Source organism: Rhinatrema bivittatum, chromosome 2, assembly GCF_901001135.1.
Source record: "Rhinatrema bivittatum chromosome 2, aRhiBiv1.1, whole genome shotgun sequence".
In the NCBI taxonomy this organism is placed as follows: Eukaryota; Metazoa; Chordata; class Amphibia; order Gymnophiona; family Rhinatrematidae; genus Rhinatrema; species Rhinatrema bivittatum.
Genome location: NC_042616.1, coordinates 647,795,978 through 647,816,496, shown reverse-complemented (window position 1 = coordinate 647,816,496; position 20,519 = coordinate 647,795,978). Strand labels below are relative to the sequence as shown.

General features: G+C 41.3%; 1 protein-coding gene across 8 annotated transcripts in view; it reads right to left on the bottom strand.

Annotated features, from left to right (window-relative positions):
* Nucleotides 1-17,193: 17,193 nt before the first annotated feature.
* The window catches only part of CHD7 (chromodomain helicase DNA binding protein 7), a 509,619-nt gene continuing 506,293 nt past the window's right edge, over nt 17,194-20,519 (bottom strand). For all 8 annotated transcript variants that reach the window (XM_029591355.1, XM_029591364.1, XM_029591363.1 and 5 more), the window contains one exon: nt 17,194-19,103. In XM_029591355.1, coding sequence (XP_029447215.1) covers nt 18,192-19,103 — 912 coding nt within the window. In that variant the 3' untranslated portion in view covers nt 17,194-18,191. The remainder of the gene's footprint in view (nt 19,104-20,519) is intronic.

The window sequence follows — 20,519 nt, the reverse complement described above, 5'->3', positions numbered from 1 at the left end:
TGGAGATCCTGTACAGCATAACTAGGGAACTTCATTTTTTGTTTTCATTTTCCCCAGAAATTTATTAGGGTTTATTATTTTCACAAGAATAAAAATGGGAGAAAGTCAGTGGAAAAAAATTACTGGGCATTTTTCTGGTTGAATATTGGAGTTTAGTTTGGTGGATAGAAGTGAGAACAGGGAAAAAATATGAAGCACTACAATTCTTAAAACTTACATATGTTTAGAAGAGGAACAATCAGTTTTTCCATATAAGATTGTCCCTTTCTAAACAATTTAAGTTTTAAGAATTGTGCTAGTTTATTCTTTGTTACGATTTAGGTTTTTAGAGAAAGTCAGAGCCACTGAGCCTTTGCTGTTTTTCTTGTGGGAGGCGCAGAGGTAGGGGCAGCAAGGAGAGGTAGCATCAGGAAGAGGAGTGGAAGCAGGGATAGGACAGCAATAGAAGGGAAGGGGAGTGGGAGCAGGGAGAAGAATAAAGAGAAGCCAAAGGGAGAGGAGGGGGATGGAACAAGGGGCGAGAGTAAGAGGGAGTGGAGAGAGCAAGGAGTGGGGATAGGGAGACAAGTGGGATTCTTAAAGAGAAGGGGAATAGAGGTAGCATGAAGAGAAAGAGAAGGGGTCTGAAGAGGAGGCAGGAAAAAAAAAAAAAAAAAAGAGGAGCAGTCTGGGAGCCAGGAAGAGAGAACTATCTCCAAGAAGAGCATAAAGGTTTTGCAGCCTAACAATTTACAGTTCTATGTTGGGCTTACTCAGCCTTTGATGTTTTTCTTGTGGAGGGTAGTGGTAGAGGGCATGGATAGGAGGGCATAGCAAGAGGGAGAAGAAAGAGCAAGAGGAGAGAATGGATGGAGAGGAAAGGAGGTGGGAGGCAGAAGGGAAAGAAGAATGAACAGGCCTCTTCTCAGCCCCCCTCCTCTTTCTTCTTCCAGCATCCCACTTTTCTCCCCTGCTCCCTCTTCTCCTTCAGCCCCTCCTCTCCCCCTAGAACTACCCCGCTTGCTTTTGTCCCCATCCTCTCCACAACCTTGCTCTTACCCCTTGCCCCACTTCTCTTTCCCCTAATACCTCACTTACCCTCATTCACACCCTGCCCCACAATCCCTATTCCTTCACTGACCCCCCCACACCTGACCCCCACAATCCTTTTACTTCCCCCAATCTCCTCACTCATACTTCCCACAATCCTTTCACTCCCTCCCCCGACAATCCACCCACCCACCTCCTTCTCTCCCACTCACACTCCCCTCCCCCGGAAGTGCCACAATGCTTTCACTCATCCACCTCCATGAATCACAGCCTTGCAGGGTCTCCGGCCTCTTCCTGCTCTGTGGTTTTCGGCGCCTGATGACATCATTCAGGTGCCGACAGCCAAAGAGGAGAAAGAAGGACTGAGGCGCTGCAAGGCCAGGACCCTCCTTTTTAATTTTAAGAGCACAGAGGGGGGAATGACCAGGATCAGGGCAGGGGGAACGGTGGCAGCACCATCGGGGGAAAGAGGGTAACGCCAGGCCAATGAGGCTTTTCTGTTGACATAGCCCTCCCCACTTCTGACGTCTATGCCAAATTAGGGTGAAAATTGATTTAAACTGAAAATGAAGGGCCCTAAGCGTAACAGAGAAGCATACAGGGGAATATAGAAAAAGCAAAATATCAAAACTTGGGAACACCTAAAGTTAAAATAACTGAGCTGAAGCCTGGTTAAAATGAGCCCCAAAGTGCCCACACCCTGACGGAGTGCCCAACGTTTGGCTCAAGACCCAACTTGCAAAAACCAAGTGATTAGATAGCCAGAATTAACTCCACAGCGGCTAACAGGAAAAACACTCCTCCTCTCAAAGGGAGAGCCAAAAACTATCAACCAATAACCTGTTTGTCTACAATCTATAAGCTGTTCACTGCAAATATAGATACAGGTAGAATATATTATCACATTGAGTCTAAAACAATTCTTGGCAACAGAAGGGTAACAAATCAGGAGCATATGGAAGCAATGGGCAGCTGTATAAATAGCCAAAACCTCAGTATAGCATGGATTCACTATAAGAAAGCCTTTAGTAACATCCCACACTCCTGGATAATAAATTGCCTCAAAATATACAAAGTGAACCTGTGCTGATGAGAGTACTTCCAGTTCACCATGAAAATGTGGAAGACCATACTGCATTTGAATTATGAGGATGGACAATATGTCATCTCTAACATTAAGATCCAGTGAGGAATATTTCAGGGAGATTCCCTCACTGCATTTGTTTGTCTGGCATTAAATCCACAGAGTACTCTAACTTCTTGGGTTATGGAAATAGCCTTAATCGTAGAGCGACCAGTCCCTTAACAATGATCTCATTTACTATTTGTAGTCGATTTGAAACTCTACAGTTCCTTTGATGTTCATTAAGCAGAACTTCGGGTAGTGAAGAGTTTCTCAGATGACATCAGGATGACATTTGACCTGGACAAATATGCTAAGGCAACTTTCCTTAAAGGAAAATTAAGCAAAACTGAACACATCTCCCTGACTGAAGATTTTAATATAAAGGAACTGGAGCAGGAAGGTATATATAAATATTTAGGAGTTGAGGAAGGTGGAAAAATTTCTATAAAGTACTGAGAGAAGAGATCAGTAAAGAACATAATAAGAGAGTGAAGCTGATCTTGAAGACTGCCTTAACAGCATGAAATAAGATACAAGCTATTAATCAGCTTGCAATTCCTGCACTATTGTACAGCTTTGGAATAGTAGACCGGCCCCATAAATATCTAGAATTGGATGTAAAAACAAGAAATCTCCTTCATGTCTATCAGGCAATCTATAAGAACCAGTGTATGCTGAGATTATACATTCTTTGAGCTGAAGGCAGTATGGGTCTTTTGGAAATTATTTATTTTATTTAAAAACATTTATATACCATCTTTCACAACAGGAATTGACCAAAACGGTTTACAAATTACCAAAGAAAAAATAGGAGATGATAACTAAAAAATAATTAAAATGAGAACTAAAATAAAATAAAAATCATATAGAAATAAACATAATAAAAAGTTGGCGAAAAATACAATTTATAATTTAAACCCTAATTCTAAATATATCTCCTCAAATTATTTAGATTAACTATGCTGAAACTAGCAAAAAAAGCAAAAGAACCAGTCAGAAAATAACTTAAAAGATTAAAACAAGAGTTCCACCATAAACAGAATTTTCTTTGAACATTAAAACATTATACATATAGAGCTACCAAAATAGACCCTTCAGGCATTCTTAATGGCATCATTGGAACCAAATGCCCAAATAGTGCTGAAGTACAAAAGTGAACAAGCATCATCAGTCTTTATCATTAAGCTTGGACACTTATTCCAGCAAACAGAGGGAATGACTGAAAATCCACCAGCACATGAAGGGAAAGAAACTACAGAACTAGCAAAACAGACAAAAAATATTTTAAAGAATCAACTCAACAAACAAGGAAGGATATTTGGCAGAAGCACAAATACAGTGGGAAGTATGGAGAGCTACTCCAGAGACCTCACGTAGATCACAGCAGAGCAGTGGGTAAGGAAAGGTGAACTTAAATCTATAAATGAAAGATTGATAATTGCAGTACAGGATAATGGACTATGGACAAGATGATTCATAGCCAGCACAGAAAAGACTGGTAAAACAAGACGCATGCACATTCTGTGGAACACAACCGGAAACAGTTCCACATCTTGTTGCTGGATGTGATGTTCTGAAGACATGTATACAGAAAGGCACATGAAGGAGGCACAGCTTATATTTATACAGTTTCACATGAAAAACAGACATACCAAACAAACACTGGGCACACAATCCTCATAGAATAGAAGAGAATGAAGAAGTTGTGTACTCCTGGGACATTCCTATTCTCACTGATAGGAAGATAAGACTCTAGAAAACCAGATATTGTGGTGAATGAGAAAAATATAAGAATAGCATTGCTGATAGAGGTGTCAGTACCCAAAGACTAATCTGTGAATCTTATGGAGAAAGCTAAGATCCTTAAGTATGAAGAGATGCAGAGACCAAGAAATTGTAGCAAAATGATACAGAAATAGTCCCACTTAGGAGACCCAAGATGGCTGCCACACTGTGAGCACGGAAGTGACTGAGCTCCGCCTTTCTTTCTGCTGAAACTTGCCTAAATTCTCTTCTAGAATTTTTTTCCTATTTTTCATGCCGCACACCAAACGAAAGGCAAGGATCCGGGAGGTTTTCGACCTCAACACCTGAAATGCTTTATCGCCAAACGCGGATCGATGAAGTGTTTCGTGGTGTGCAGATTGTGCCGGAGAGTGGGGCAGCTGGCGCAGATGGCGGAGAACGGACGCCACATGCCTTGGCCGATGAAATATCTTTAAGCCCCGGTGAGCCGACAACTCCTTCCTTCCCCTACAAACCCCCGATGGAAGGGGGGACGGAACAGCAGCTAGAGGAATCGCCGAGCCAGCTTCCAGGAAAATCGATGGACCCCCAGAGAAGAGGTATGGAACCTGTGCCTACTTTGGAGAGCCTTGAAAATTCAGGCTCCAGGGGGGTAGAGGCTGGAATACGGCTAGATGAGCTGGGCAAGGAAGGCCTTCCAGATAAAGGAGGTGAGAAAAAAGGAATACACGTAGTACTGAATTACCCATTAAGAGTACCTGAGAAAATAACGTCTGAAGAGATTTGGAAGGCCCTGACCACAATGAACATGGCTATAATCGATTTAACAAATGTAGTGAAGCAGAATATGGAAAAAATCTAATTCCTTGGAGATTAAAGTCCAAACGATTGAAAAATCTTTACAAACATGGACAAAGAAATTAAAAATATAAAAGAGGTACAAGTTAATCTTATAAGATCCGAATCCTATGCTAATGGGAAGATTGATTTTCTGGAAAATCAGCTACGAAAAAATAACTTAAGAATTTTGAACTTTCCAAAAACAAAATGGATGTCATTAAAAGATTTAATCAAAAGTTATTTCATAAATATTTTGACCTATACAGAAATAACAATACAAATAATGTCGAGATTTTATTATATACCTGAAAGACCAAGAAAAGAGAAAGTGCAGCAAGAAGAGTTGTTGGATAAAAATCCCTCCACAGATAATTTAACAGATTTCTTAGAGAAATCGTTTGAAGCAAAAATTGAAGAAAGGGCAACAGTCCTAGTGACTTTTCTGCAAATATCCGATAGGGATGAAGTCTTAAAGAGATAGTTTAAAAAAAATCTGATTCATTCTATGGCTTTCAAATTGGAGTTTTTCCGGATATTACTAAAAGAATTCAAGAGAAAAGAAAAGCCTTCCTGTCTATGAGAAATGAAATTGTGGCCAGAGGAGCCAAAATTTTATTTGAGATATCCTTGCCGTTGAATTCTGGTTTACCATGATGATAAGTATGTATTTACAGAAATAGAGAAACTACGTCTATACCTGGACTCTCACTCCAGATAGATCTGGAAGTGAAGGCTAATTTAAATGTTAATCTGCATAACAGTGTGTGCCAGTTTTTTGTTCTTTGAGAATTATTATTTTTCTTAATGTACCGCCTATACTTTAGGGTCTCCCCAATATTTACTTATAATATGGAAAAAAGTTACATTATATTGACTATTTTCCTGGAAAACAATGTAAAAAATTGTGCTTATTTTTCTTCCTGTTTTCTGTGAAATTGTGGTTTCAATGTATTTGAAATTATGAAAATTCAATAAATATAAAATAATTAAAAAAAAGAAATAGTCCCAATTATATTAGGTGCCACTGGCCCAATTAAGAAGAATTTACAAGCACTCCTTGGTGTGTTGCCTAAGAACTCTAGAAAGAGGCTCTTTTTGGCACAATGCAAGTACTAAGAAGGGCATTAGCAGAAAACTGGAGAGATTGAGGTTATTCCCAACATACCCAGGCTTATAAATGAGGGTCATTCCTGTTAAGGTATGTGCAAAACAAACCCATTTGGAGAAACTGCCCTGAGGGAACCACTCTGATGGTCACCTTTTCCTTTGGGAAAAAAAAAAAATTCAGAAACCGATCCTGATAAATTTCTGAGCTGCAGGTGTTTATCTCACTGAGTAGATACTGTTTTCAGTATCAAATGCTTGAGAGGGACTGACCTTAACATTTCAAAAGTAGCCACTACTAAGGCCCTCAAAACCAAATTAAGATGGAAGGGAGGCCTAATGTGTTTGACCCTTTTGAAAAAATGAGAAATATCCAGATGCAAAGTCAGAGAAGAACCTTGGACTCTTACCCTCAAACAAGCAATAGCTGTCACTTGCACCTTGTTAGAATTAAGGGTTAAAACCTTACCTATTCCCTTCTCAAAAATTTTTCACACCCTGATAGAGGCTAAGGAAGTGGGAAATTTACAAGCTTTCAGAAAAGCTACTACCACTGAGGTGGCATCCCCTTTCTTTTTCAAACTCGTCCTCTCAAAGGCCCAAGCCAAGAAGGATCCTCCATGATGACTGGACCCAAATGCAGTAATCCTCTGCTTTAAGGTAACAGCAATGGGTTCCCCACTCTTATTCACATCATACCAAGGTAGTCTTGGCCAATCCAGAGCCTCCAGAATGACAAGGTTCAGATGATTCATGATTCTCTGGATGGTTCTTCTTATTAGAGGTCCCAGAGGGAAAACAGACGACCATGAGATAGTCAAGGTTGAACTAGGTATCTAATCCCTCTGCTTCTGCCTCTTGCCCTCTTCTGAACACTGGAATTTGGTTTTCTTCTGGGTTGTTAGATCCACTGGTATGTGACTGAAGGCAGTTTGTAACAGCTCTCATTCTCCTGGATCTAGACAGTGACTGATGAGACAATCCCTATGAACATTGTCTCTTCCTGCAATGTAAGCTGCCAAAATGTTTGATAGATAAGACTTCTGCCAAGTCATGAGCAGAGCTGTCTCCATTACCTGAGGACTACTTGTAGCTCTCGGTTTGTGGTGTCCAACAATATCCTTAACATCTTCTCTTGAACTGCAGGTAGGAACTGATACAGACCCAAATGGAATGACCCTGGTTTCTAAACAATTTAACCAGACTAAATCTGTTGGAGACCAGTCCTTGTTCTACCTTATGCAGACAATATGCTCCCTCCCAGCAGACCCAAGAATCTAGGTGCGAAGCTCCAAATCTTCATCTATGCAGATAATCCTTGAAGAATCACCACCTAAAGCTCTCTCTTGCTACACTTGTTAATGGGAGTGGACACGGAAATCCTGAAAATGAAGCAGTGGCCTGGAAAGGATTGCCTCCCGAAGAGGTCTCTCATGCACTCAGGACCATAGTACCGCTTCCAAAGTGGCTGCCATGGACCTTTTTCACCTGTAGATATGCTCACTTTACCTGCAAGAGATGTCTGATCAGTAAGTGCAATTTGTTCACTTGGGTCACCATCAGAAATACTTTCCCACTCTGGGTATTGAATAGTGAACCTTGGTACACTAAGTTTTGAGAAGGAATCAATTGGTTTTTGGAAAAGCTTATTATCCAACCCAAGAATTCCAAAATGTGAATCACTCTGCTTATGGCTGTTTGGCTCTCCTGCTCAAATTTGGCTCTTATTAGCTAATCATCATAAGAACTGCTATACTGGATTAGATGACAGGTCCATCAAGCCCAGTATCCTGCTTTTGACAGTGGCCAAATCAGGTCATAAATACTTGGCAAGATCACAAATAGATTCCATGTTGCTTTCACTCAGCAATAAGCAGTGGCTTTCCTCATGTCTACCTGGTAAGTAACTGTTTATGGACTTTTCCTCTAGGAACTTGTCCAAACTTTTTTTATACCCAGCTATGTTAAACTGCATTTACCACATCCTCCAGTAATGAATTCCAGATCTTATTTGTACATGGAGTGAAATAAGGATCCAGATAAGGGTGAATTAGTATACCAACATGGAGGGAAAAAAGCTATCACCACTATCATGAATTGAAGAATGGTCTGGGAGCTATGGTGAAATGGAACAGAAGGGATTGAAACTGAAAATGTTTGCCTATACTATGAACCCAAGAAATTTCCAGTGAGCTTCCCTAATTGGAAAATGAAGGTATGTCTCTGTAAAACTGAGATAAAACCTCTTCTAATGACCTCAATGATGACAGAATAAAGAGGTTCCATATGGAAACATAGGACATTGAGAAAGCTTTTAACCTCCTTGAGACGGAAAATCTGTCTAAATGTCTCTTTCTTTCTTTTGTACCATGAAGTAGATGGGAGTCCCAGCTACAACCTCTATCTGCTTCTAGGATGAGAACCACTGCTTCTATCAAGACCAACCAACATAGAGTAAGCAATAAGAGGATACAATAAAGGCATCTGAAACCTTTCCACTGAACTCCAGCATATAAGCATACTGGAACACTTCTAGAATCCAGAAGTCTGAGGTGATGTGGGTCCAATCCTGGAAGAACTGCTGAAATGAATGCCTACCATCAGTACCCTGAAGTGAACTCTCTGACCTTCATTTGGAAGATCCAACACCTATAGTAGTACAGAATCTGTCCTGAAACTTCCTAGAAAGGAAAGTCCCCTATTGATGCCTATGGTCTTCTGAGGAAGAAAGGACTTCCTTTGCATCTATGAAGCAGCTTCTATAAGAAAAGACTTTGGAGGAACCATTAACTCCATCTGGCAATCTCAGATCCTTCACCAATTTCTAAAAATTATCTCCAAAGAATTTTCCCTTAAGGGCAACTTGCACAGGCATAGCTTGGAAGCAGAATCTGCTGCCCAGTGACGCAGCCAGAGTAACCTGCTTGCCAGACTGCTACAAAATCCACTCCAAGAATCCTGCATCAAGAGAGTAAGCTACCTGCCTCTGACTGATCTGTAAGCTATTGCACCCATAAGAGCATAAGAACATAATAAATTGCCATGCTGGGTCAGACCAAGGGTCCATCAAGCCCAGCATCCTGTTTCTAACAAACCAGGCCACAAGAACCAGGCCACAAGAACCAGGCAATTACCCAAACACTAAGAAGATCCCATGCTACTTATGCAATTAATAGCAATGGCTATTCCCTAAGCAAACTTGACCAACAGCCATTAATGGACTTCTCTAAGAACTTATCCAAACCTTTTTTGAACCGAGCTACACTAACTGCACTAACCACATTCTAACCACCCAGTGGACCATAGCCCTAGATATGAAGCCCCCTACCCCCCAAAACAGCAGCCTGCAGGGCCGAACCGAAGAATTCAAAGGTCTACTTCAAAAGCAATTCTGATCCCAAGTCTCACTAAGGGCCATGTCACCTTCCACAGGAATCATGGTCTTTTAGGTAACAGCTAAGACTAAGGCATTTCCCTTGGGAAGACAGAAGATCCCTTCCAAAACCTCCATGGATAAGTGATAAAGATTGGTCATAGACAGTCACCTTAATATGTAAATCTGGGACTTTTCACTCTGCTGCAACTATTTCCCTAATGGCCTGGGGAAGTTGAAAGGCTTTAGAGGGTTTTCTGATCCCAATTAAAATGGGATGTTCCATGAATTTCTCTTATAACTTGACCATCACAGATGCCCAGGATCCCAGTCACCTTTCAATCAGCAAATTCAGTTCTTCCTTATGGAAGTTTAACCACTGCTGACTCATCTTCCTCAAATGGAAGTTGCTCCCATTCCTGTAAATCCTTAGATCTAGACTCATTGGGATCACCTTGATCTTCTCTTCTGGATAACCAACCCGCAAACACAAACCTCTGAGAAAAACAAAATCAGGTGAGCACTCCCCTCCTTGACCTAGGCATTTTTGGGAAAGGATCTTCATCTACAGGTCTCCCCTCTGCAGAAGAATCAGCATAATGGGTGAGATGAGAACTACCCAACTGCTGCATAAAGCAATAAACTAACCAGCACCTGCCATTTTGGCACAATTTCAAAATGGCCACAAATGGCAGTCCAGAGAATCCCCCTCCCCCCCAGCACTGCTGGACATGGAACCCTCGCTGAAAGGCTGTTCCATGCCCCTGGCAGCACTCAGCATCCTTGAAGAGGACCAATCTAAGCTCACCTCCACCCAAGGGCCCCACCACCGTGGCTCTGGAGGACTTCAGTGCCAGAAAATGTTGCTGCTTGCTTAAAAAACAAATTTAAAAAAAACCCCTCCAACCTTGTCCCTCTAGTCCAGTGGTCCCCAAACCTGCCTGGAGGGCCACCAGCCAGTCGGGTTTTTGGGATCTCCACAATGAATATGCATGAGAGAAAATTTGCATGTTATGGAGGCAGTGCATGCAAATTTTCTCTCATGCATATTCATTGAGGAGATCCCAAAAACCCGACTGGCTGGTGGCCCTCCAGGACAGGTTTGGGGACCACTGCTCTAGTCTATTGGACTTCTGGGGGGAAAAAAAGGACCTAACCTCTTTCTGAGCTGGCTCCTTGGAGGTGGGTGGGGGAAGAGGGAGAACAACCTCATTGACCATTGCCTCAAAGCCCCTGTAGATTTTGGCTATCTACCCAGCAAGAAAGACCCTACAAAAGCCTAAATTCATCTGATGCTGCTCCTACAAAGTACTTGCACCATCTGCTGGCGACAGAAATCTAGACTGCTGCAGCCTGTAGAAGAGGTTACAGGCAGCACAAAAATGTCTCCATCTGCTGGAAGGGGGACTAAATTGCTTCTCTGAACTGGTCTAGTAGTGACAGAGGAAGCCAGATTTACATGTTCATAACATTTGCATTGAAAATTATATGACAACTGGCTTTTGCAATGTAGAAATTCTTAAGCAAAAAAGTCAGTACATGGCTTTTGTTCATCCCTGCTTCTACAGTTAGGCACTTTTTTTAAATATAGTAAATGACAGCAGATAAAGACCCAGTGATTATCCAGTCTGCCCAGCAATGTGTTCAGCATTTTAACTGTCATGCCTGTGCAGGCTACCCACACAATTCATTTTTATCTTCTTGCTACTAGGGGATCTTTTGTTTTTATCCCAGACATTTCTGAATTTAGTCATGTTTTTGTCTTCACCTCCTTAGGGAGAGAATTCCAGATATCCACCACCCTGTGAAAAAATATTTCCTGATATTGCTCCTGAGTCTACCCCAGTATTTAATGTCATGACCTCTTATGACCTTTTTTTTTTAAACTTTAGAAAAGTTTTGTTTCTTGTGCACTTTTAATACTTTTTCTGTAGGATATACAGTGGCTTGCAAAAGTATTTGACCCTCTAAAAAAAATCAGATTTGTGGGGATTACAATGGCACTTACACAGACTGTTCAAGACAGTATATTTATTGCCAACCAGTATGCTCAAAGTAAATTTTCAAAATCCAATTCATTATTGCTCTGCATGTTTTGCAAAATAAAATTAAAAACTGAAAAATGCTGCTTGCATGTCAACCCTAGGCTATAGAAGCTCCAGGTTTACACATACTGCCCTAACAATTGGCTTACAATTGACCCCTACCTATGAGTCATTAAAAAAGTCAGCTTTTCTGGATAAAAGGCCCCCTAATTCCAGTACCATTGGTCAGACTGTGAATCTGAAGGAAAGCTATAAACATTTCTAAGGAAATTAAAGATACACAATATAGGAAAAGGTTACAAAATAATATCCAAGTGCTTGGATATCCCAGTGAGCATTGATGGATCAATCGTGAGGAAATGAAAGCTGCATCATACCACCCAGACACTGCCTACACAAGGCCATCCCTCAAAATTCAGCATCAGAGAAAAAAGGAGACATGAGAGAAGCCAAAAAGAGGCCAACAATCACTGAAGGAGTTACAGAGTTCAGTGGCTGAGACTGGAGGTGCACCAGTCAACCATATCAAGAGCTCTGCATACAACTGGCCTGCATGGGAGAGTGGCTAGAAAGAAGCCATTACTGAAGAAAAACCACAACAAAGCATATCTGGAGTTTGCCAGGAAGTATCAGAGAGCCCCCACAATTATGGGATAAGGTTTTGTGGTCAGATGAGGCAAAAATGGAGGTTTTTTTTTTTTTGGTTTTTTTTTTTAACCAAACACCATCCCAATAGCAAAGTATAGGGGTAGCAACATCATGTTATGGAGATGCTTTTCCTCAGTGGGGACTGGGCATCTTGTTAAACTTGAAGGATGGATGGTGCAACATACAGGGAGATACTGCAAGACAATGTGCCTCAGACTGCTAAAAAGTTCACCTTTCAGCAGGACAACGATGCCAAAACAACACAGGAATAGTTGAACTCAAAAAGACAAATGTTCTACAATGGCCAAGATAAAGTTCAAATCACAATTCTATTGAGAATTTGTGCACTATTTGAAAATTTCAAACCTGGAGCAAATCTGCCAGGAAGAATGGGCAAAAAACACTCCCAAACAGTGTGCAAAACTGGTAGAAACTTACCCCAACAGACTTAAAGCTGTTATTGCAGCAAAAGCTGGTTCTACCAAGTACTAGCCTGAAGGAGTTGAATACTTACTGATATGTAAGCAGCATTTTTCAGTTTTTAATTTTATTTTACAAAAAATGCGGAGAAATAATGAACTTTAACTTTGAAAATGTACTTTTAATACTGTCTGGAACAATCTGTGTGTCATTTGTACTCCACACAAATTTGCTGACTTTTTAGGGTGTTGAATACTTTTACAAGCAACTGTACCTCTCACAAGTCTTTTGGTGCAGACCCCGCACTTTTGGCTGCCTCTTTTTGGACTTATCCTGTATCTGTCTTTAAGATACAGTCTCCACAAGTGAACAGAGTACAAAATGGGACGCCTTACTAGTGATCCGTACAGGAACATTATCACCTCATTTTTCATGCTATTTATGTCTCTTTTCTATGTAACCTAGCATAGCATCCCTCTGCTCCTAGGGCGGGGGCCAGAGGCCCCCGGCACAGTAGCCATTTGCTGCTGTGCTGGCACGCGCGCAACTTGTTCCTGTTCCTTGGCAGGAGCAAAAGGTTAAATAGAAAAATTAGGGGTAGTTAGGATAGGGATAGGGGGAGGGGCAGGATAGGGGAAGGGAGGTTAGGCTAGAGGGTTGGGAAGTTCCCTCCCAATCCACTCTCTAATTGGCACGTAAGTTTTGAAAATCTACCCCAAAGTGTTGCACTGTTGCTGACATTAAGTTTTCTACAAAGATCAGTAGCCACAATTAGTAAAGCACTGACTGCAATAGTTAAGCTTTGACTCTTCATTCATGCACACTGAGTAGAATGAAAACTACAAGAAGTTTGCTTATTTTCCAAGTTGCATTTCCTTCGAAACTTGCCACTTTTATTGCTCTTGAGATGCTCTTTTGGAATGCCTTTTTATTTATTACAATCAATGGCACTGCTGGGGAGCAAAGCCCCCCCCCCCTGGCTTTTTTTTCAATTCATTCAGCAAGAGAAAAAGTTGTTTATCTTTAATGTGTTCTTAGAGGACAGAAGGATGTAAGTGCGCACACGTGGGGTGATCCAGGTGTAGGAAGATTACACAAAAGCTTCTAGAAGCTTCTGGCATGCTCAACATGTGGCATGACCCATGTCTCTGCATCACAACCTTGGTTCTAAACATAGCTATTCATGCATAAAACATTAAGAACAAACTCCAGGGGGAGGTGTGTTCTATGAAGACATACATCCTGCTGTTATCAAAGAACACCTGTTACAGGTAAGCAACTTTAGCTTTGTCAGAGGTCAAGCAGGATGTGAAGTCCTCAGTTGGGGAAACCCTAGCCACAGCCTACCCCAGACAAAAAAGGGAGCATACAAACAGAAAAATACTGCCAACAGGCATAACAATTTTTTATGCAACTAGCGATTTTCTTTCCTTTTTCCTTTTTTTTTTTTTTTTTTAAAGGGATAGCCTGGAAAAGAATTTATAATGGGTCCCAGGAAGATGGAACTGGATTCAAAACTTCAAATAGATTTCACAAGACAGATTGACTACATTTAATGCTGCATCAGGTGTCCCTATCTAAACAATAATAAGATGTGAATGCATGGACTGAATTCAAAGTCACAGCTTTGCAAATCTCTTCCAAAGAGGCCAATCTCAAGGAGCCCACTGACGTTGCCATGACTAACACTGTGGGTCAAGACCCTAAAAGGGGTCATAAAATCTTCAGTTGGGGGTCATGATTGCCTCAAATGCTGCACTCTTTAGATACCAGCATCAGTAGCAATGGCAGTTAACATGGGGTCTGTGAGCAGGCATGCATCTGCAGGTTCTGTTGTAGCCCCACCCTTTCATTAGTTACTGTGGTAACAGGAAGCCTTATGCAAAGAGGTATCAGGGCTTGTGAGCTTGTATTGGCTCATAGGGCCCATGATGACTTTCATTACAAACGCCGCTACACTGGCAGATCACGGATTCAGAAGCAGCCATGTTGGGCTGAGTGCAAACAAGCTGGTAGAGATTGCCACTGCTCTCTATGCTCAACCACCACTGAAAGTACCCAAGAGAAAAATGTTGCCCCTGTCATCAGCCTGCCCTCTTCCTACCAGTTGTCATTCATATCTGGCCCAAGACCCAAAGGAAAATGTCAGGGGATGTTTGGAGGAGGAGCTGTTTGAAGGGATGGATCATATGCAGGAGGGATATGAGGGTTGGGTTAGCTGGCAGTGAGGATAGGATTGGTTACAGAGGGTGAGAGAGAATATTCTGACAGAAGATTGGGGAATGTAAGAGAAAGGCTGGGGGAGGGGGGGGGAAGAAGATTACAGTGAGAAGAGAATGGGGAAGGGGTGAGAGAGGACATTGATGGAGGAGGACTACACCCCCCCCCCCTTTACTCTTTTGGTCATCAACTGAGGATCACATACATTTTCAAGTGTTAAAATGGGATCATATTGGCTGTTTGTTAAGCCTTACTCTAACACTATGAGTCTTGACATGCCTTTCCAGATTTAGGCCTGCCTGGGCATAACAGGAGATGCAATCTACTATTCAATTAGAAAGAACAAGCAGTTCCAGGTTTACCAGCACCAAAAGAAACAAAAAATCTGGGTGGCCTATCGTAGGAATTCAATCTGCTCCAGCCAGAAGGCTAAGTCTCTTTTGTAATCCAAACCGTGCATGTTCACCTTTGTGGAAACGTGGCCAAGGCAAAAATGTTGGAAAGATATTTGATTGGTTAAGGTTGCGTCCCACTCTCTCTTAGGCATTAACTTAGGATATGTGCATAGAACAATCTTGTTAACTTTTATATATGGTGGATAAAACACTACAGTCTGGAGCTCACCGACTCTGCATGCCAAAGTCACCAACACAAAAATAGGATGTTCTAGGTCTGGTACTTTAGCTCCCAGGAGTCAAGTCCCATGACACGATGGAAGGTTTAATGGGAGGCTTCAACAGAAGCAAGCTCTGCATTAACCCAACTAATGGCTGCACAAAGGGGAGTTTACCCACTATCCAGTTGTGATAAGCATCAACTGCATCAAAATGAACAGCAACAAAGTTATTCTTCAGACCAGACTCTGAAAGATGTTTAGAAAGTATTCAAGCAGTTTTTGAGAGAAACAGTAAAAAGGATTTAGTGCCTTTCCCTTACCTGGAAGTCAAACCACATCCATTTCAACTCCAGAAGATTTCCTTATGGAATCCTTCCCACTGGATTCCATCACACGACATCACACATGCAAGGACTTTACATACTGCGTGTCCTCAGAGACAACCCCCTCTCCCCATGGATGTTCAAACTTGTAAACTTTCTGCATTTAAACAGACTTACCCCTTTGCACAAATCCAATTTTGGCTAGGGCAGTCTTTCTTTTTGTCCTGGTGTAATATAACATACTGAAAACAGTGATCCTCTGTTGCTGCATTTTCTCAAATATCAAAATACCACTCACAAAAGAGTACAAAATCAATAGCTTTTGTGAAAGAGCTTTTGGATCCACAAGGCCAGGCACTTTCATTTTATGAAGGCTTTTTGGCAAAATGCTGGCTGGAAGCACAAGCTCTGGTTTATGGGACACCACAGTGTGTGTGCAGGCTGTGACTGACATTGTGTTATTCTGTACATTTTGTTTTACCCATTAAACCATAGATACAAGACTTAAATTTTGTGCCTAGTAAAACATGTTTTGATTTTGCTCTTTATCTCGCATACCATGAACTTAAAGTGCACCATTTATTCTTAAACAGGCCGATCAATATCATGCACAGAGCCTAGCGCACAGGTTAACAAGTGCTTGGATGCGTGTTTTGGACGTGTGTCCATAACCCCCCCAAGCAATAAGGGGATCAGCGTGTCAAAATGCATGTCCAAACTTGCACGTAGCTAATAACGTTCATCACATGTAAATTCCATGTAGATGAGGCTATTAGCTATTACCCCACAATGCAAAAAATCCCTGTGTGCCAAAGGCACACATTTTAACCCATCAAATTTTATGCCTGCCTGGAACAGGTGTAAAGTCTTCCACACATCAAGGAGTCAACTTAAAAGCCAAAAAACTGCTGTTCCTCCTTAGTACACTCGCAATACTAAATAGGAAGAACCACAGAAAGCAGCAACATGCAAAAAAAAGTCGACATAAAAAAAAATTTCAGGGCTCACAATATACATGCTCAGGGCAGTGTATATTGTGCGTGCATATCGTGCCAGTAAATTAGCTGTTGCGGGATAAAACTTACGCTCATAAATCAAGCATCCGTTTTGGTAACCTGCACACTTACTGCCGATTGGTCCATTCACTCATGTCAGTGAAAAGGACCAATCGGGAACAGCCTTGTGGGGGAGAGGGGGAGGTGCGAAGGCAGCTCTAGCCAGGCTGAGGACACAGCCACTTCTCCTGGGCACCCAATGCAGAGTGCTAGGGACGCACAAATTATCCATGGAGTTTCCCTTTTAGCGCGCAGTTCATTTGCATATTGCATCAAGCACCCAGGAGAGATGGAAATGCGCTCCACTTTGGACGCACATTCTTTTATGCACATATTCCATCGGCCTGAAAGTGTCCCTTTGTTTGTGATAAGAATTAACTTTTGAAAAACAGTAAGCCAGAGTGGAATAAAAAGGAAAAGCATTATAAATTAATGTTTCTTCTTTGTGACTGCAAAGTTGTTCAATAGAACAGCTGTAAAAACACAAAACAAAAAAGATCAACTAACCCCATAGAAGAGGATATGATCAAGAAAACATACAAAAGCCATAATACTGTATTTGCTTCTATTGTGAATACAAAATATAAAGGAGTGAACACCAGTCGTGAATTTGGTCTCCCTAGACACATCTACATTTCTCTAATTACATCACTGCATATCATGGGTCACTTTTATTAAAAGCATCATTACTACAGTTGTCAGCAATTTACATCTTATCTTACATGATAGCAGTTTCCAAGAAGAAGAAAAAAAAATAAAGAGACATCACAAAAAAAAAAATTACATTTACAAAGTCATGTCTGTAAACTTCAAGGTTAGTTTAGAGTTGAGGTAATGCTGTTTAGCTTTGTGGCTAAAGTAACAAAGTCCTTTAATTTAAAAAAAGGTACCTGATTTATTTTTATTTATTTATTATTTTTGTTTCTACCAGTGCATTACAAGATCATGAGACAATGAAACTGTAGGGTTTTTTTTTTTTTTTTATCCTGTAACAACAAACTTAGCCGTGGATTAATTTCCAAAAACAAACAAAAAAAAAGTACTCTTCACATTCAACAGCTGCCTTATTATTGCTGAGTCTCAGGATCGAGACAGTCACACTATCATGGAGAGATTGTCAGAGTGTGTGGGTGTGGGCACGCACGCGTGCATGTGTGTGTGTGGGTGTGTACAGTCAAAAAAAAAATCCCCGAGTGCATGTGATATGTATTGTAAAATTTCATCTTGACCTTCACAGCAAAACAAAAAAAAAAAATTAAATATATAACTTCATACTTCGTTTCAGCAGCACTTTCCTTCTATTTTGTGCCACTTGATTATGAATTGCTGCTTTTATTATAATACCAATGGTACCAAAGGAAAAAAAAAGCAGCGCATTATGTAAATTTCCTTAAAAAGACATGATCAGCTCCCAGATTTCATCTCTCCTAGGGATAATAAATAATGCACTGCACAATACTTAATGACCAAGATACCTTTTGACACATCTGTATAACATGACTTGGACTTTTTTTTTTTTTTTTTTTGCTACACTATGTTACAGAACAGCTTATAAAAACTAGGTATGGACATTTACTGTGAGAATGTAAACAGTAGGACTACCACTTGTCAAAAGTTTAAAACACTTCAACTGGAACTGGTACTGGTTATTCATCATTTTCATTGTTATCTATTTCATCACCCCCATCGAGAGAGTCTAATTCCTCACCCTGTGCTATTTCATCTTCTAAAATGGATGAATCCGCCGTTTTATCAAGGCTCTCCTCTGCGTCACTGCCTTCCATGGTCTCTTCCTCCTTGAGGGAGGATCCTTCAGCTTTCTCAGCAACCTTCTCTTCACCGGAGCCCATTGCATGCTGAAGTCCTGCTAGTGCTGGGAAACCGGGCAGTGTCAATCCTCCTAGTCCTGGAGGTAGAAACATGGACGGGTAGAATAGGCCTGGAGCCATGGTGGACAGGAGGAAAGGACTGAAGGCCAGGGGGTTTGTGGGCAATCCAGTGGCAGCAGTAGCAGCACTAACAGATCCATTTGCAGAGTCAGTAGCAGTAACAGTGTCTGTGCTTTGCTCAGAGTCTTTAGTCTCTTCTTCGTTCTCATTTCTCTTCTCTTCCGATTTCGAAGTGCCATCTTCGGTTTCCCCTTGGCTGGAAGCTGTAGTGGTATTTCCAGCAGCAGCTGTCAATGGGTTATTCAACAAACTGCCTAGTCCAAACATGTTGGGCAAGCCTGCCATACTTGGCAGCATGAGAGGCAGCATGGCAGTTGGATTTTTAGAATCGCCTCCAGCAGCAGCTGTAAGTCCAGGAGGGAAGCCCATGAGACCTGCGAGCTGGAGAGATTGCAGGTTTTGAAGATTCTGAAGGCTTGCAAGATCCATTCCAGCAAATAAGCTGTTCATCAGCAGTGGATTGATTCCCGAAGTGGAGGCTGCAGCAGCAGCTGCTGCAGCTGCTTTGGCAATTTCACTTTTTGGCCTTCTTCCCCTTCTGCTCGCACCTTCCTCTCTCACAACCGGTCCTGTGAGAAGGCGGTCAAACATGGACTCAGGAACAAAACCCTGTTCATGAGGAAATAAGGTTTACTACACTATGTCCAGCATTTCATTGCCAAGCATTTTCTATATTACATTACAGCGTCGAAATGCAAGGATGCAAAAATCCTGTAGAACTATTTGTTTTTGCTGAAAAGCTTAACACACAGCCCATTTATCCTGACCCATTCTTAGCAAAACTATTACATTAATCAATACAGCTGGAAAGTAGAATTGGGATAGTAAAGCAAAGCTCAGTTGCTGCTTCTCATCCAGGGAGCAAATTTTTCTTCATCAGTATAATTTGTGGGAAAGACGACATGTCAATCCGGCAGGAAGGAAAAGACAACTCACTGAACAACAACACTGGTCCAATTACCCCACTAGCATCAATTAATAGACAGTTCACAAGCCACTGGTGCCTATTTTCCTTGCAAGAAGGGGAGGAAGGTGGGTCTCCTAAGTGCTTTAAAAGATTTTTTTTTTTTTTTAAATGCTGTTAAGAGTCAGCTCACTGGTAAATGCTGTGCATTGCCAGGCAGAGGACTTGGTTTTGAATCCCATGTCATGCTTCTGCTTATTAGGCTGGCTGGGAACACTTTCAAGCAAAATGTTCAGAGCATCCTGGAGAAAAGGAGAGGGGGTGGATGAAGGATAAGAATCTCAGTCATTGCACAATGGTATCACCTAGTAGTTGGGGACTTAGGGCCCACAACTTTTGGGAGCCCTGGCACACTCAGCTATTGCTGAGGATTGTCACTACAATTACTGGGTTAAGGGCATAGGGAGGGGGATATAAATGGAAAAAAACCCCCCGAGTAGTTGTGAATAAAAGCTCATGGTGCAAAAGCCCCATAAAGGTTGGTTTAGACTGAACTGGAAGCCCAAAGGAGGAGGAAATTGCTAGGCCAAAACAAGATGTTTAATATTTGTCAGCTTCTGCAAACAAGTAGCTTTACAAACTTGCTGATGGGTGGATGATGTACTATCAAACTCTGATCATTCTGCTGCAAAAATAGTTTCTTTAATATTGCAGCAATTTTTATGTTTTTTGTTTTATCTGTTTGGCTACTCATGACTCATTTATTTTTTAGTCTGCCAAATTTTATTTTTTGAATGAACACCAATTTATTTAAATACATGTTTATTTATGGGGCATTTGTGCAGATTTTGCCCAATTATTCCTATAAATGAGCTTCCATTTGATCACAAGTCTGGTCAAAATTTGAACTAGGTTTTGAGAGAAAAGTGTATTCATTTTTTTTTTTTTTTAAATTTGCTTTTCCCTACTCTCAGGCAGGGATCAATCATGCATAGCCCTGTATTAGGTAACCTTCCATACATTATGCAGTACCGAGAAACCAGCTCCTGGATACAAGATATGAACCACTTCGTGGTCATTTTGCTTGGGCAGCAGATTGCCTCAAAGAACAGTGTTTTGCT